The sequence below is a fragment of the Pteronotus mesoamericanus genome, unplaced genomic scaffold (genome assembly GCF_021234165.1).
Source record: "Pteronotus mesoamericanus isolate MK-2021 breed Mesoamerican mustached bat unplaced genomic scaffold, CSHL_Meso_final contig_182, whole genome shotgun sequence".
Classification (NCBI taxonomy): domain Eukaryota; kingdom Metazoa; phylum Chordata; class Mammalia; order Chiroptera; family Mormoopidae; genus Pteronotus; species Pteronotus mesoamericanus.
The window spans coordinates 18,839,134-18,854,039 of NW_026555078.1; the positions used below are offsets into that span (position 1 = coordinate 18,839,134).

Here is a 14,906-nt window from a genome sequence, read left to right on the forward strand (position 1 = left end):
CACAAATGGTGGTGAGGATTCTGGGATCAGATAAGCGACCCTGGTTTGAAAATCAGCCATTTACTTGAGAGGGTAACCAGGGAGGAGTCCTTTTAGGAGAAGTGTCTTCCCTCTTGGAAATAAACTACTATTAAGAAAGGATGGGGAAGGAGAAAGAACTAAAGAGGTTAAATTGACCATTTTAAGACTATCAAACAGAACTACCCATAGAACTTTCATAAAATACATATCCCTGGGCCCTGCGGGAGTCCGTCACTGGATTTGGAGATATGTGGACATGGCCGTAGGGTGAGGGGGCCCTGCCTCCTACAATGGCACGCCTTAAGAAAGAGCTATAAAAAACATTTTATTTTCACTTTCCTGTACTTTCTAGTTTTTCTATAATGAAACTTTAACCATGAAACCAAAAAACTGTAAATAGTAATAAAGGCAGTTCACCAGAAAGAACGTGTGTGTGTGTGTGTGTGTTAGAGCAGAAGGTGAGTCACCCTGGGCCCTTTGGAGCATGTGCAAGGTGGTTTCCGTACCACGGATGAGCTACAGCAGCAGGGAGGGGTTTCTGGTGCCAGCAGCTGCCTTGGTTCAATGCGGCTGAGCCATAGCTAGACAGCTCCGCAACGTGGCTGAGGCGGCAGCGCGGTCCGACAGGTTCTCTGTCCTACCACGAAACTGCCAGTACCAGAATAGCCCAGTAGAGGGATTCGTTCCACATCAGGATCATTCAAACAACCAGGGTTATCCGGTGAGGAAAGAAGTCCCTGAAGACTGATTCTTTTGTCTCTCTCCATGTTGTTGCTTCCAGGGACCGAATGGGCTCAATCTTCCGGTGCTGCCTCTCCAGGTCTCTTCCAGGCTGGTCACAGACGTACTCCCTCGGAGGCCGATCGCTGGTTAGAAGAGGTGTCCAAGAGCGTCCGGGCTCAGCAGCCCCCAGCCTCAGCTGTCCCTCTGCAGCCAGTTCTCCAGCCGCCGCCGCCCACTGCCATCTCCCAGCCAGCGCAGCCTTTCCAAGGGAATGCATTCCTCACCTCTCAGCCCGTGCCAGGGGGTGTGGTCCCACCCCTGCAGCCCGCCTTTGTCCCCGCCCCGACCTATCCTGTGGCCAATGGGATGCCCTATCCAGCCCCTAATGTGCCTGTGGTGGGCATCACTCCCTCCCAGATGGTAGCCAATGTGTTTGGCACCGCAGGCCACCCTCAGGCTGCCCACCCCCATCAGTCTCCCAGCCTGGTCAAGCAGCAAACATTCCCTCAGTATGAGACAAGCAGCGCTACTGCCAGTCCCTTCTTTAAGCCTCCTGCTCAGCACTTCAATGGTTCTTCAGCTTTCAATGGTGTAGACGATGGCAGGTTGGCTTCAGGAGACAAGCACACAGAGGTTCCTACAGGCACCTGCCCCGTGGATCCTTTCGAAGCCCAGTGGGCTGCATTAGAAAGCAAGTCCAAGCAGCGCACTAACCCCTCACCCACCAACCCTTTCTCCAGTGACTTACAGAAGACATTTGAAATTGAACTGTGAGCAGTCCCTATGGCTTATGTATTTTCTCTGTACTTAGGCAACGGGTGGGGTGGAGGTCAGAGCAGACTTTGCGTCCCTGATCAGTACACTTTTCACTAATCCCAAAGGTCCCAAGGAGCATGTCCAAGCACGGAGTGCTGTGCGGGTGATTTTGCAAAAAGTGGAGAAAACCATTCCTAGAAAAGAGCTGTCCTAGTTAAGCTAAAGAAGTCAAGAAAATGTAACCCTCTGCCCATTCCTCCTGCCTCAGCCCCTTACAAATCTCTGGCAACAGAGAGGCAGATGTATCTGAACAGGAATCTGTATTCAAAGCACATTTACTGGAATATAACACAACAGGAAGCAAAACGACCTCCTTTTGTTTTTCAGGCCATGCACCCGCCTCCTGTCAGTACTGGCCTGTCTTAGAGGTCAAGAACAGGGCGGCCTGTGCTTGGCCTGCGGACGAGAGGCAGGCGGTGTGGCCAGAATCCCCAGGAGGGCGCACCAGCAGCTGCCCAGCAGAGCTATATTTTAGGGGGTAAAGTTGAGCTTCCATTTTGAGTAAGAATAAATATTATAAATATATATCAAAAAAGCCAAAATCTTTATTTTTATGCATTTAGAATATTTTAAATAGTTCTCAATATTAAAAAGTTGTAAGAGTTGTAAGTAATCTTGCCAAAGGTAAAAGGGTTAACTGTAAGAAATTGTACATAAGATTGATTTATCATTGATGCCTATTGAAGTAAAATGAGGAAAAGCCGGAGATGCAGATGGGATCCCTAGCTTATTTGGTGTCAGTCTTTGTAAGTAGCACATTGCAACAACAATCATGCTTATGACCAACACAGTCACTAGGTTGTAGTTTAAATAAAGAAAATGAAAGACTAGTATTGTCCTGGTTTTAAACCTATGATGAAATTCTAATGTCATTATTTTAATGGACGCAATCTAAATGTGCTCTATAGAGAATATGTATTTTCCTTTATATATTGCTGCCGTTTCCTTATGTTAATCCTTTACTTAACACTAAGGTAACAATGACATCATATCCATAGACTGGAACGCAGGTTACTGTGCTGGTTTGTCATGTGGGCCTGCCTTGGTGGGTTTTGTTTTGTCCTTTAAATTTTGTTCCCCCAAGTTTTGCGGGGATGGAGTTCCTGGTTTGATCAGGGGTGTGCGTGTGTGTGTGTGTGCGCGTCTACCCTCGTCCCCCCTCCCCCGTGGTGAGCAGAACACCCCGTTGCCAGCAGCAGCCACTTGATTTCTGGTAACAACGCGAGATCCCATCTCATTTTTACTTTTGAACGTTGGCCTTACAATCAAATGTAAGTTATATATATTTGTACTGATGAGAATTTATAATCTGCTTTAACAAAAATAAATGTTCGTGGTAGAAGCTTCTGCCCATGAAGGGCTGTTCTTTCCCTTTTTTAAATTAGCAAATGAGTTGACTTTTAGTTCTTTTTGGTCTTCCTGTCTCTCCATTCTGCTGCTGCAGCAGATCTCTAGTTTGGTGATTAGAAAATCTTTTGTAGGGAGTATGTAAAGTTGATATTTGTATTCCTTCTTTGGCTTTGGTTGAGCCTAAGTGCATTTTTAACATCAGATTCTTGCTGCCCAAAGTGTAGCCTGGACAACAGCATCACTTCATCTAGGTGCTGGTTAGAGATAGAGTCTCAGCCCCACCCCATTCCTCTGAGGCAGAATCTGCATTTGAACAAGAGTCCCAAAAAGAAGTCCAGGGTTGGAGCAGTGATTCTCAACCTTGGTTATGTGTCAAAATCACTTGGGGAGCTTTTAAAACCCTCATGCCTAGCCCATACTCCAGACCAATTAAATTCACATCTCTTGGGAGTGGAATCCCAAGTTCAGTTTTTTAGAAGGCTCCTACTGTGGAAGAGGGTTGAGAACCAGTAGTTAAGATTGAACTTTACCCTCACCTTGGACTTCAGCCCACTTATTTGGTGACTAGTTCTAAGAAGAGCTAACTTCAAACTTACTTTCTGAAAATGTGTCACCAATAGACCAAATACTGGTTTAATTAAAGAACTGGGGAGTCTAAGAAAGTAGCCCTTATTTTCCAATTTCTATAGCAAAACCAGCCATGGTAAATGAAAAGGGATGCCCCTCAATATTTTTTTAAATGGAAAGAAAAGACCTCTGCTCCATGCCATGTTTTCTTTTTTGAATGACAGGTAGACCAAGAAGTGCCCCTCACCCAGCCAGCATGGTGGCAATTAAAACTTTCCCTGTAATACCTTTCTGTGTCCCCAAATAACCTCTGTCACTAGATCCAACAAGCCTTCTGAAGGATTTGTAAAAAGTTCTAATGGAAAGGGACCTCCTTTCCATTAGATGATCTAATGATGATCAGAACTCATCATTAGTTCTGATGAGCCAAACACATCACTCAGAAGCTCACTGAATCCAGGTGTCTTATTTTAGCAGTAGGGAATTGGAAATTCTGAGATAAAGATTGATTTCTGCAACTCAAGCCATTTCTGAAGCCACGTACTACATCACCCCGCTCCATCAGTCCTCCCATCTTGCTGGTGCCATTTTCAATAGTCTGGCTTTTATCTGGCAGCAGACATTTGCTTCAGAGATCCCTCCTTGAGGAGGAAAGGCCCCTTGTTGGTCCCAGCACAGGGCAGGCCCGTCGGTCAGCTCCGCACAGGCGTGAGGCGAGCCTCACAGCCAGCTCTGCGCATCCGCCTCAGGAGGAGGGCTTCCAGCCCCAGCTTCCCGATGAAAGTAAGGAGCCCTCCCAGTTCTTCCACACTCAGATGATACTGCAGCTGCTACTCTCACATCCCAAATCCCTGTACTGAGCCTTATATCTTCCACTTTGCTGAGAGCTTTCACAAACATTATGCTGTTAACCACATGCACAGGTGGGTTTGAGGCTGGTTGCTATACACTACCTAGAAGGGTGGGAGAGACTAGAGCAATACACCGCTGTGTGACCCCAGATGAGGTCTAGTCCTAGCAAAGAGCCCTTCCCTGTCACAGCAGGAGTTAGAGAGGTGTTAACTTTAAATCATCATGCACCTTCCTATCCAGCTTTAAATGAAGTGAGAACTCTGGTAGCTTGTTTTAAAACAGTGAACTGATCCTGAGTAACAAGTTATAGAAGGAATTTGTAAAGTAAAGGGCGTCCTTATCCAAACATTTATCTTCTTGACAACTCAGCAGCGACCTGTGGTCATGTCAGAAATGCAATCACTGCTAGGGACTCAAGAGGGAGGCTGGTACGGCTGCTGCTGAGGCTTTGGCTGAGGCGGGGTGAGGTGGCGCTGTCTCCAGAAGATAACTCCCTTTGCCAGCCATAGAGGGGAGAGCAAGAGTCTCTCTGCCCTTCTCCCCAGCCCTATGAGTTGTTTCGGAACTGGGGCTGGAGCCGGCCTTCATCCCTGCTGCCAGACCGGCTGAGCATGAGGCTGGACACGCGAACAACTGGCGCAGCAGAAGCTGGAATAATACTCATTGCCACAGAGCTGGGCCTGCAGGATCAGCTCACAGTTGGCCAGCTCCGGCTGGTCGATGCAATCCCTGCCAGGGTCCCTCTCCTGGGTGGCCTGTGCTGCAAAACAACAGAAGAGAGACACAGTGGTAAGGAAGCCCTGTGTGCGCTGAAAATTCTCACCCACCATTTCACTTCCTTAAGGGAAAAGTGGTTCTGTGGCTGTCAGATTCCCCCTCCCAACAAAATGCAGTCATTCTATAACTTTTCAACACCTGTATGTACAACTAACTACAAGGAGGGCTCACAGTTTCCACCCATTTTTTTTTCCAATTACAATTAACATATAATATTATATTGTCTATATTCCCTATGCTGTATTTTAAATACCTGTGACTGTTTTTATAACAGGCAATTTGTAGTTCTTAATCCCCTACCCTTTTTCACCCATCTCCCCAAATTCTATGCCCCTTGGCAATCATGTTTGCTCTCTGAGTTTATTTTGTTTTTTCAAATTCCACATATAAGTGAAATCATATGGTATTTGTCTTTGTCTGACTTCACTTAGCAGAGTACCCTCTAGGTCCATCCATCCATGTTGTCACAAATGGCAGATTTCATTCCTATTTATGGCTGAGAAATATTCCATTGTGTGTGTGTGTATGTAGATACATATATACATAATCTGAATACACACACATATATATGTATGTATATATATATCACATCTTCATTCAATAATTTATTGATGGAGACTAGGTTGCTTCCCTATCTTGGCTATTGTAAATAATGCTACAATGAACACAGAGATACATATGTCTTTTCAAATTAGTGTTTTGGATTTCTTCAGATAAATATCTAAAATTGGAATTGCTGAGTCATATGGTAGTTGTATTTTTAATTTTTTGAGGAACCTTCATACTGTTTTCCACAGTGGCTGCACCAATTTACAGTCCCACCAACAGTGCATGAGAGTTCCCTTTTCCCTGACATCCTCACCAACACTTATTGTTGATTTTTTAAATATTTTTAAATCATGTTTATTCTATTACAGTTGTCTCAATTTTTCCCCCTTTGCCCCCCTCCACTCATCCCACCCCCATCCCCCGCTCCCACAGTCAGTTCCCACACTGTTGTCCATGTCCATGGGTCATTCATACAAGTTCTTTGTCTAGTCCCTTCCCCTTCTTTCCACCATTGCCCTCTTTCCCCACCCCCTCTGGTCACTTTCAGTCTGCTCCATGTCTCCATGCCTGTGGTTTATTTTGTTTGTTAGTTTATTTTGTTGAATAGATCCCACTTATAGGTGAGATCATATGGTATTTGCCTTTTACCAACTGGCTTATTTCACTTAGCATAATATTGTCCAGTTCCATCCCTGTTGTCGGAAAAGGTAGGTGTTCCATCTTTCTTTTTAAAATGCAGATTGATTTTATTTTTTAAATGTCAAAATCAATTATAAAATATTAAAAAATTTAAAACATTATAAAGTTTAAGCAATTAAAACAACATGACATCAGCACAGAAATAATCAAGTAGCTCAATGAAATATAATGAGCATTCTAGAAACATATATCTAACAATGTAATATGATTAAATTTATATTTCAAATCAATGGGTAAAATAAGGCTTATTCAACAAATAAGGTGCATGGACCACTATTACTTGAAATAAAACAAATATAGAGCCCTATCTCACACATTATACAAGAAATATTCAGGTGAGTTAAAAATCAATATGTAGAACCTAAGGAGTTTTAGGAGAAAATACAAAATAATATGATTCTTACCCTGAAGTAAAATATTCAAACCCAGAAGCTATAAAGTAAAATATTGACAATATGACTATATTAAACACTTAAGACTATCCAGTAATATACATATAAAAAAAAGTTAAAGGACAAGTAATAGAATGGAAAAGTATTTGCCACACATCTAAAAAAGGGTTAATAGTTTCATTTTTTTTCTTTTAGGGAAAAAAATTCTACAAACCTTTAATTGATAAATGAATAAAAAATACTAAAAAGTCATTTAAAGATTTTTTAAAAATAATAGAAATAGATCCAATAAAGGAATAATAAGGAACAATTAAAATAACACATCATTGTCACAATCAGATTAATATGTATTAAAAAATATTGGTAATACCAAGTATTGGCAACTGTGAAAGGAACTAGGTATTCATAGACTCTTCTTCATCTTAAAGCAGTCCCTTTAGCTTATTTTGCAGTGCTGGTTTGGTGGAGGTATATTCTTTTAGCCTTCTTTTGTCTGGGAAACTCCTTATTTCGCCTTCCATTTTAATTGAGAGCCTTGCTGGGTAAAACAGTCTTGGTCGCAGGCCTTTGCTTCTCATTACTTGGAATATTTCTTGACACTCCCTTCTGGCTTGCAGTGTTTCTGTTGAGAAGTCAGCAGCTAGCCATATTGGGGCTCCCTTGTATGTTACTACCTCTTTCTCCCTTTAGGATTCTCTGTTTGTCTTTGATATTTGCCATTTTAATGATGATGTGTCTTGGAGGGGTTCCTCACTGGGTTCCTCTTGAATGGGACCCTCTGTGCTTCCTGGACTTGTGTGACTTTTTCTTTCCTCAAATTAGGGAAGTTTTCCATCATTACTTTTTCAAACAGGTTCTCTATCCCTTCTTCATCCTCTTCTCCTTCTGGTATCCCTATTAAACAGATATTATTATGTTTCAGGTTGTCCTGCATTTCTCTAAATGCCTCTTCATTCTTTTTTTTTAGTCTTTTTTCATTTTCTTGCTCTTTCTGGGAGGTTTTTTCTACCTTGTCCTCCAGCTTGCTGATTCAATCCTTGGCTTCATCTAGCTGGCTTCTGATTCCTTCTACTGTGTTCTTCAATTCAGAAATTGTATTCTTCATTTCCCCTTGTCTCTTATTGATAGTTTCTATGTCTTTTTTCATGCTGATATAGTTTGCAATAAGTTCCTTATAGCTTCTCTGTCGTTTTTTGTAATTCTCTCTGAGCTCACTGAGCTCATTGAGCTTCCTTAGAACCGTTGTTTGGAACTCAATATCTGATAGTTTACTTGCCTCAGTTCTCTTTCTGGGGATTCCTCCTTTTCCTTTGAGTGGGGGGCATTTCTTTGTCTTCCCGTTATTTGTGAGACTCTTCTTTTTTGCTTCTGCTTCTTAAATTGATCTGAATTGATTTCCTGACTTTGTGAGGTGAACTTCTATGGTAGGAGACCACTGTTTTTACTTTCTGGATCTGCCTCTGATGTCAGATGTTGTCCCTGTCTGACCTTAGGCAGTCTGTTCGAGACTCCCAGGAATCTACTGTTTGTGGCTGTCTCCTTCAGCTGTTAATCTAGTCACTCTGCACTCAGCAAGCTGCCTTAGATGGCTCAGGGCAGGGCAGAGTCCCTCCTGTGGGCGGGATTATTGGGTCCTGTCACGCTGCTGCCGCTCAGGGGGAGTGGTCTCTGCCTGAGCAAGATGGCTGCTGCTGCAAGGGGGATGAGTCAGCACCGAGATCCCTCTGGCTACTCCCTCAGTTATTTCCCCAAAGGCTCCTTCTCCAGTCTCTCCTCAGGCGTCTGTAGCCCACTCTGCCCCCACCTTTGCCGGAGACCAGGGTAAGTGGCTGCAAATAAAAATTTATGCATTGGCCCTTTAAACAGCTCTTTTGAGTCTAGCCGTCTGTCTCCGGCAGAGAGCAACCCTGCTGCTTTTCGCAGCTGGCTGTTTTCTGTATATTTTTGGGGCTCTGGTGCTGTGGGCTGGAAATCTCCACTTTTGGTTTAGACCCCACTCTTCTCATGGGGATCCAACTGGCCCTTTCAATATCCATCTGGTGCTGCCGCCTGTGGGCGCCCCGCCTGCCTTCTTGAGTCTCTATCGCGCTCCTTACCAGTTAGATTGTGCTAAAGCACATTCTTCTGTCTCCGAGGATATAAGTCTCCGATCTCGCTATTGTTTAGTTATTTGTTCCGGGTGATTTCTCCACAATTTAGTTGTAATTCCAGGTTGTTCCTGGGAGGCCAGTGTGACTTCCACTCACTCTTCCACCATCTTGATTCTCCATTCTGTTTGTAGATTTAATGAAGATAAACATTCTGACAGGTATGAAGTAATATCTCATTGTGGTTTTAATTAGCATTTCCCTGATGATTAATGATGAGTAACTTTTCATTTCTGTTGGTCATCTATATATCCTCTTTGGAGAACTGTATTCAGGACCTCTGCCCCAATTTTTAATTGGGTTATTTGGGGTTTTATTGGTATTAAGTTATAAGTTGTATGAGTTCCTTATATTTCTTGTATATTAACCCTTAATTGGCTGTATCATTGGTGAATATCTTCTCCCATTCAATACGTTGTCTTTTTGTTTTATCAGTGGTTTCCTTTGCTGTGAAAACACTCTTTAGTTTGATGTAGCCCCATTTGTTTCTTCTTTTGTTTCTCTTGCCCAAGGAGACATATAAAAAAATACACACACACACACACACACACACACACACTCACACACAAAGAGTGATGTCAAAGAGTTTACTGACCATTTTCTTCTAGGAGTTTTATAGTTTCATGTCTCATATTTAAGTCTTTAATTCATTTTTAGTTTATTCTTGTAATATGCTGTAGGATAGCAATCCAGTTCCATTTTTCTGCATGTAATCTGTCCAGTTTTCCCAACACTATTTATTGAAGAGACAGTCTTTTTTACCCCATGTGTGTTCTTGCCTACTTTGTGATAGGTTAATTAACCATATAGACGTGGGTTTATTTCCAGGCTGTCTTCTCTGTTCCATTAATCCATGTGTCTGTTTTTATGCCAGTATCACTTTTTTATTACTATAGCCTTGTAGTGTAGTTTGATACCAGGTAGTGTGATACCTCCAACTTTGTTCTTTCTCAAGATTGCTTTGGCTATTCAGGGTCTTTTGTGGTTCCATATACATTTTAGGATTACTTGTTCTAGTTCTGTGAAAAATGTCATTGGTATTTTGAGGGGTTGCACTGAAGCTGTAGATTGCTTTAGGTAGCATGGACATTTTAACAATGTAAATTCTTTTTTATCTATCAGCATGACATATCATTCAATTTATTTGTATCTTCTTCAGTTTCTCTCTTCGATGTCATGTTTTTCAGAATATAGGTCTTTTACCTCCTTGGCTAAATTTATTCCTACCTAGGTATTTTATTCTTTTTGATGCAGTTGTAGGTTGGATTGTTTTCTTAATTTCTCTTTCTGGTAGTTATTGGTGTATAAAAATGCAAGTGATTTCTGAATATGAATTTTGTATTCTTGCTAATTTGCTGAATTTATTAGTTCTAATATTTTGGTGGATTCTTTACGGCTCTCTCTGTATCATATCATATTATCTGCTAATAATGACAGTTTTACTACTTCTTTTCCAATTCAGATGCCTTTTTTTCTTTTTCTTGTCTGATTACTATGGCTAGGATTTCCAATACTATGTTGAATAACATAGTGGTAAAAGTGTACATCCTTGTCTTGTTCCTGATCTTAAAAAACTTTCAACTTTTCACCACTGAGTATGATGTTAGCTCTGGGTTTGTCATGTATGGCCTTTATTACATTGAAGTATGTTCCCTCTTTCCCATTTTTCTGAGAGTTTTTTTTTTTTTTAATCATAAATGGCTGTTGGATTTTTTTTCCAAATAATTTCTCTGCATCTGTTAATACAGTCATATGATTTTTTAAATTCATTTTGTTTATGTGGTGTGTCACATTAATTTGATTTGCAGATATTGAACTAGCCATGCATCCTGGGAATAAATCTGACTCAACTGATCGATCATGGTATGTGACCTTTCTAATGTATTGCTGAATTCAGTTTGCTAATATTTTGTTGAGGATTTTTGTATCTTCTCTTCATTGGGAATAGTGTTCTATAATTTTCTTTTTTTGTAGTGTCTTTTTCTTGTTTTGGTATCAGGTGATGCTGACCTCATGAAATGACTTTGGGATAGTTGAAAATAGGTAGACTTTGAATGTTTGGTAAAATTCACCTATAAAGTCATCTTGTCCAGGGTTTTTGTTTGTTGGGAGTTTTTTGTTTGTTTTAACTACTGATTTGATTTAATTAGTTACATTCTATTCAAATTTTGTTTTTTCCTTACTCAGTCTTGGAAGATTGTATGTATTTATTTGGGCCCTCTATCTTTTTCTCTTTTGAGGAGCCTGGCTAAATTTCTCAATTTTGTTTATCTTTTCTAAAGAACTAGCTCTTGGTTTCATTGATCTTTTTTATTGTTTAAGACTCTACGTTTATTTCTGTTCTGATATTCATTATTCCCTTTCTTCTACTCACTTCGGGCTTTGTTTTTCTTTTTCTGGTTCCTTTAGGTGTATCCAAACATGACACTATAAGAAAGGGTTAGATTGAGATTTTTCTGCCTTTTTCTTTCTTTTTTATTTTAGGCAGACCTATATTACCATTAACTACCCTCTTAAAACTGCTTTGGCTGTGTCCCATAGATTTGGTGGGGAGGGGTCAGTTGTCATTTTGTTTTCATTTTCATTTGTCTCAATGTATCTTTTGATTTCTTCCTTGATCTCGTTAACCCATTCATTGTTTAGCACATTACTTAGTCTTCATGTGTTTGTCTTTTTCAGTTTTCTTGTAATTGATTTCTAGTTTCATACCATTGTGATCAGAGAAGATACTTGACATGATTTCAAACTTCTTTATTGAGTCTTGTTTTGTGGCTTAACATGTGGTATATCCTGGAAAATTGTTTGTGCACACTTGAAAAGACTGTATATACTGCTTTTAGGTGAAATGTCCTAAACAAATCAATTAAGTCCACCTGTTCTAATATATAATTTATATTGTCTTGTTGGGTTAATCCTTTTTTTTATCATTATGAAATACCCCTCCTTGTTACAGCCCTTGTTTTAAAGTCTATTTTATTTGATATAAGTATTGCTACCCCAGTTTTTGAGGGGGTTCCATTTGCATGAAATATCTTTTACCATCCATGTACTTTGTGTGCATGTCTTTTCATCTGAAGTAGGTCTTGTTTTTCTATCCATTCAGCCACCCTATGTCTTTTGATTGGACCATTTAGTCCATTCACATTTCAAAGTAATTACTGATACTTATGTAGTTACTGCAATTTTATTGTTTTCTGAATGTTTTTCTAGCTTTTCTCTGTTCCTTTCTTATTCTCTTGCGTTCTTATATGTTGATGACTTTCTATAGTGTCATGTTTGGATTCCCTTCTCTTTACTCTCGTGTAGATTTTTGGTTTGTGGTAACCATGTGCTTTATGTATACCAGCTACGTTTATAGCAGTCCATTGTAAGTTGATAGTCACGTAAGTTCAAACACATTTGAAAATCACTACAGTTCTACTCACACTCTCCATGTTTATGGTTTTGTCATTTTTTTTTACATATTTTGTGTATGTCCCTTAATGTATTATTGTAATTACACATGGCCTTCCTACTTTTGCCTTTTAACCTTTCTATTTATAGTTGGTTGTTTCACTGCCTTTACTAAGTGTTTGTCAGTGAGAATTTTTTCTTTCCTATATTTACTTATTTATATTTTTTATCTACTTAACTCCCTTTACCATTTCTTGTAATACTCATTTAATGGTGATGAACTCCTTTAGCTTTTTCTTGTCTGCGAAATTCTCTCTCCTTCGATTCTATAATGATAGCCTTGCTGGATAGAGTAACATTGATTGTAGGTTCTTGTTTTCCTGCACTTTGAATATTTCATGCCAGTCACGGTGGCCTGCAAACTTTCTCAAGAAATCAGCTGACAGCCTTATGGGAGCTTTCTTGGCAATAACTGCTTTTCTCTTGCCGCTTTTAAGATTCTTTTGTCCTTAACCTTTGGCATTTTAATTATGATGAGTGTTGGTGTGGGCCTCTTTGGATTCATCTTGTTTGGGACCTCTCTGCACTTCCTGGACTTGTATGTCTATTTCCTTTGCCAGGTTAGGGAAGTTTTCCATAATTATTGCTTCAAATAGGTTTTCAATCCCTTGCTCTCTCTCATCTTTCTGGTACCCCATCATGTGAATGTTGGTTTATCCCAAAGATCCCTTAAACTATCTTTTTTTTTAATCTTTTTCTTAATTTTTCACTATTTTGTTTTCTAGATCACTGATTGTATCCTGTGCTTCATCTAATCTCCTGTTGATTCCTTCTAATGTAATCTTCATTTCAGTTTTTGTAGTCTTCATTTTTTACTGGTTCTTTATGATTTCTCTTTGTTGAGGTTCTGAGTTCATCTATTCTTCCCCTAAATACATTGATCATCCTTATAATCAGTGTTTTGAATTCTCTATCTGGTAGATTGCTTGTGCCCATTTTATTTATTTTTATAGAGTTTTGTCCTGTTCTGTCTCACTCCCTGTTTTTGTCTTGATATATTAGGTAGGTCTGCTAAGTCTCCCAGTCTTGACAGAGTGCCCTTATATAGTAGGTGTCCTGTGAGGCCCAGTGGAGCATTCTCCCTCTTCATCTGAGCTGGGTGCTCCAGGAGTGTCCCTTGTGTGTGCCCTCTTGTTGTAATTGGGCCTTGATTGCTGTTGGCATGTCAGTGGGTGGGACTGACCCTCAGGCTGACTGGCTGTAAGGACCAGCCATGACTACAACAGACAGGCTGTCTGGGGGCTGACCCACTGGAGCAGGAGCTGCTTTAGCAGAGCTCTGGTGCCAGCCAAGTCTGCCATTCTGGTCTGTCATTTGTGGAACCGACTGGATAGTACTCTGGTGTGGTCTTAAACGGCCATGGAGTGTGTTGGTTCTGGAGGCTCTTGGGAAGGACTCTGGTGCAGGCCAAGGTAGCCACCACTTGTGCCCAGCTTGGGGCTGCCTAATGGGAGCTACAAAGTGATCTGCAGTTGGTTACCACTTGTGCTGGGCCTAGAGGCACCTGGGAGAGACTAATCTGTGAACCAAGGCCAGCTGCCCCTAGTGTCAGGTTTGTGGCCACTTAGTTGAAGCTGCACTCCAGGCCAACACTGGCTGCAGCTTATACCAGGCGTGGGGACATCTGACGGGAGTTATAATGCACATTGGGACCAATTGCCTCCTGTGCCAGGCTTGGGGCTGCTTAGCAAGAGATACAGGGCGTGCTGAGGCCAGTAGCTGCTTGTTTAGGGTTTCTAGACCATAGGGAGATTTTACAAAAGTTCACAGCCAAGGCCTGCTTTTGTGCTTTTCCACTGCTTTTGTGGAAAAACAACTGAAAGTGGCTTGGGTTGGCTATAGGTTAAGTGGGGGTGAGGTGAACCATGTTAACCAGGTTAATGAAGAGCTGAGATTTGGCACCCACCTGCCCCTGCCAGCTTGACACAGAGAGAGCTCAACAAAGGAGCAATGGTTCTTTCCCAGAGATTGCCACCTATCAATTTGGTTCCTCCCTGTATGTCCCTGGTGCCCTTCAAGCTACTGTCTCCCTCCCCACACTGGAGCCCAGAATGAGCGAGTCTGTGAGCAAGTGAGTTGATGCATGGGCCCGTCAAGGGGAACACCTGGGACTCCTGCAGCCATCCTGGGCTCAGTCCCTGCTGGTTTTCACAGCCACATGTTATGGGGGCTCCTCTTTCTGGCACTGGTGCCCCAGGGCTGGGACCCCCTACTCCTCAGGGGGAACTCCAAAGCCAAGATAACAGTCGTGATTCTTAATCCCCACACTATGGGTGTGGAACCTGCCCATTCTTTCCCTCCTAACCATCTCATCATGGTTTGTTCCATTTCTCCTTAGTTACAGGACTTCTGTTTAGCTAGTCTTCAGATGGTTTTCAATAATCATTGTTCTATAATTGACATATAATTTAATGCGATCATAGGAGAAAGCAAACACTTTTATCTACTCTGCTACCTTGACCAGAAGTCACATTGCACCCCTGCCGGCCTTACTTTCGCATGCAGTTCTTCTCCCCTGCTATTCTTTTGCAGCCTCAGCCCAGTGCCCAGCCCATAGCAG

General features: G+C 41.4%; 2 protein-coding genes across 9 annotated transcripts in view; one reads left to right on the forward strand and one right to left on the reverse strand.

The window, feature by feature from the left end:
* Nucleotides 1–2,890, forward strand: part of NUMB (NUMB endocytic adaptor protein) — a 129,510-nt gene extending 126,620 nt beyond the window's left edge. For 5 of the 6 annotated variants that reach the window (XM_054567317.1, XM_054567316.1, XM_054567320.1 and 2 more), the window contains one exon: nt 803–2,890. In XM_054567317.1, the coding sequence (XP_054423292.1) occupies nt 803–1,518 (716 nt within the window). In that variant the 3' untranslated portion in view covers nt 1,519–2,890. The remainder of the gene's footprint in view (nt 1–802) is intronic. The other variant, XM_054567321.1, reaches the window with a different exon arrangement.
* Nucleotides 2,891–3,942: 1,052 nt separating this feature from the next.
* PAPLN (papilin, proteoglycan like sulfated glycoprotein) overlaps nt 3,943–14,906 on the reverse strand; it is a 41,176-nt gene continuing 30,212 nt past the window's right edge. For all 3 annotated transcript variants that reach the window (XM_054567315.1, XM_054567314.1, XM_054567313.1), the window contains one exon: nt 3,943–5,089. In XM_054567315.1, coding sequence (XP_054423290.1) covers nt 4,914–5,089 — 176 coding nt within the window. In that variant the 3' untranslated portion in view covers nt 3,943–4,913. The remainder of the gene's footprint in view (nt 5,090–14,906) is intronic.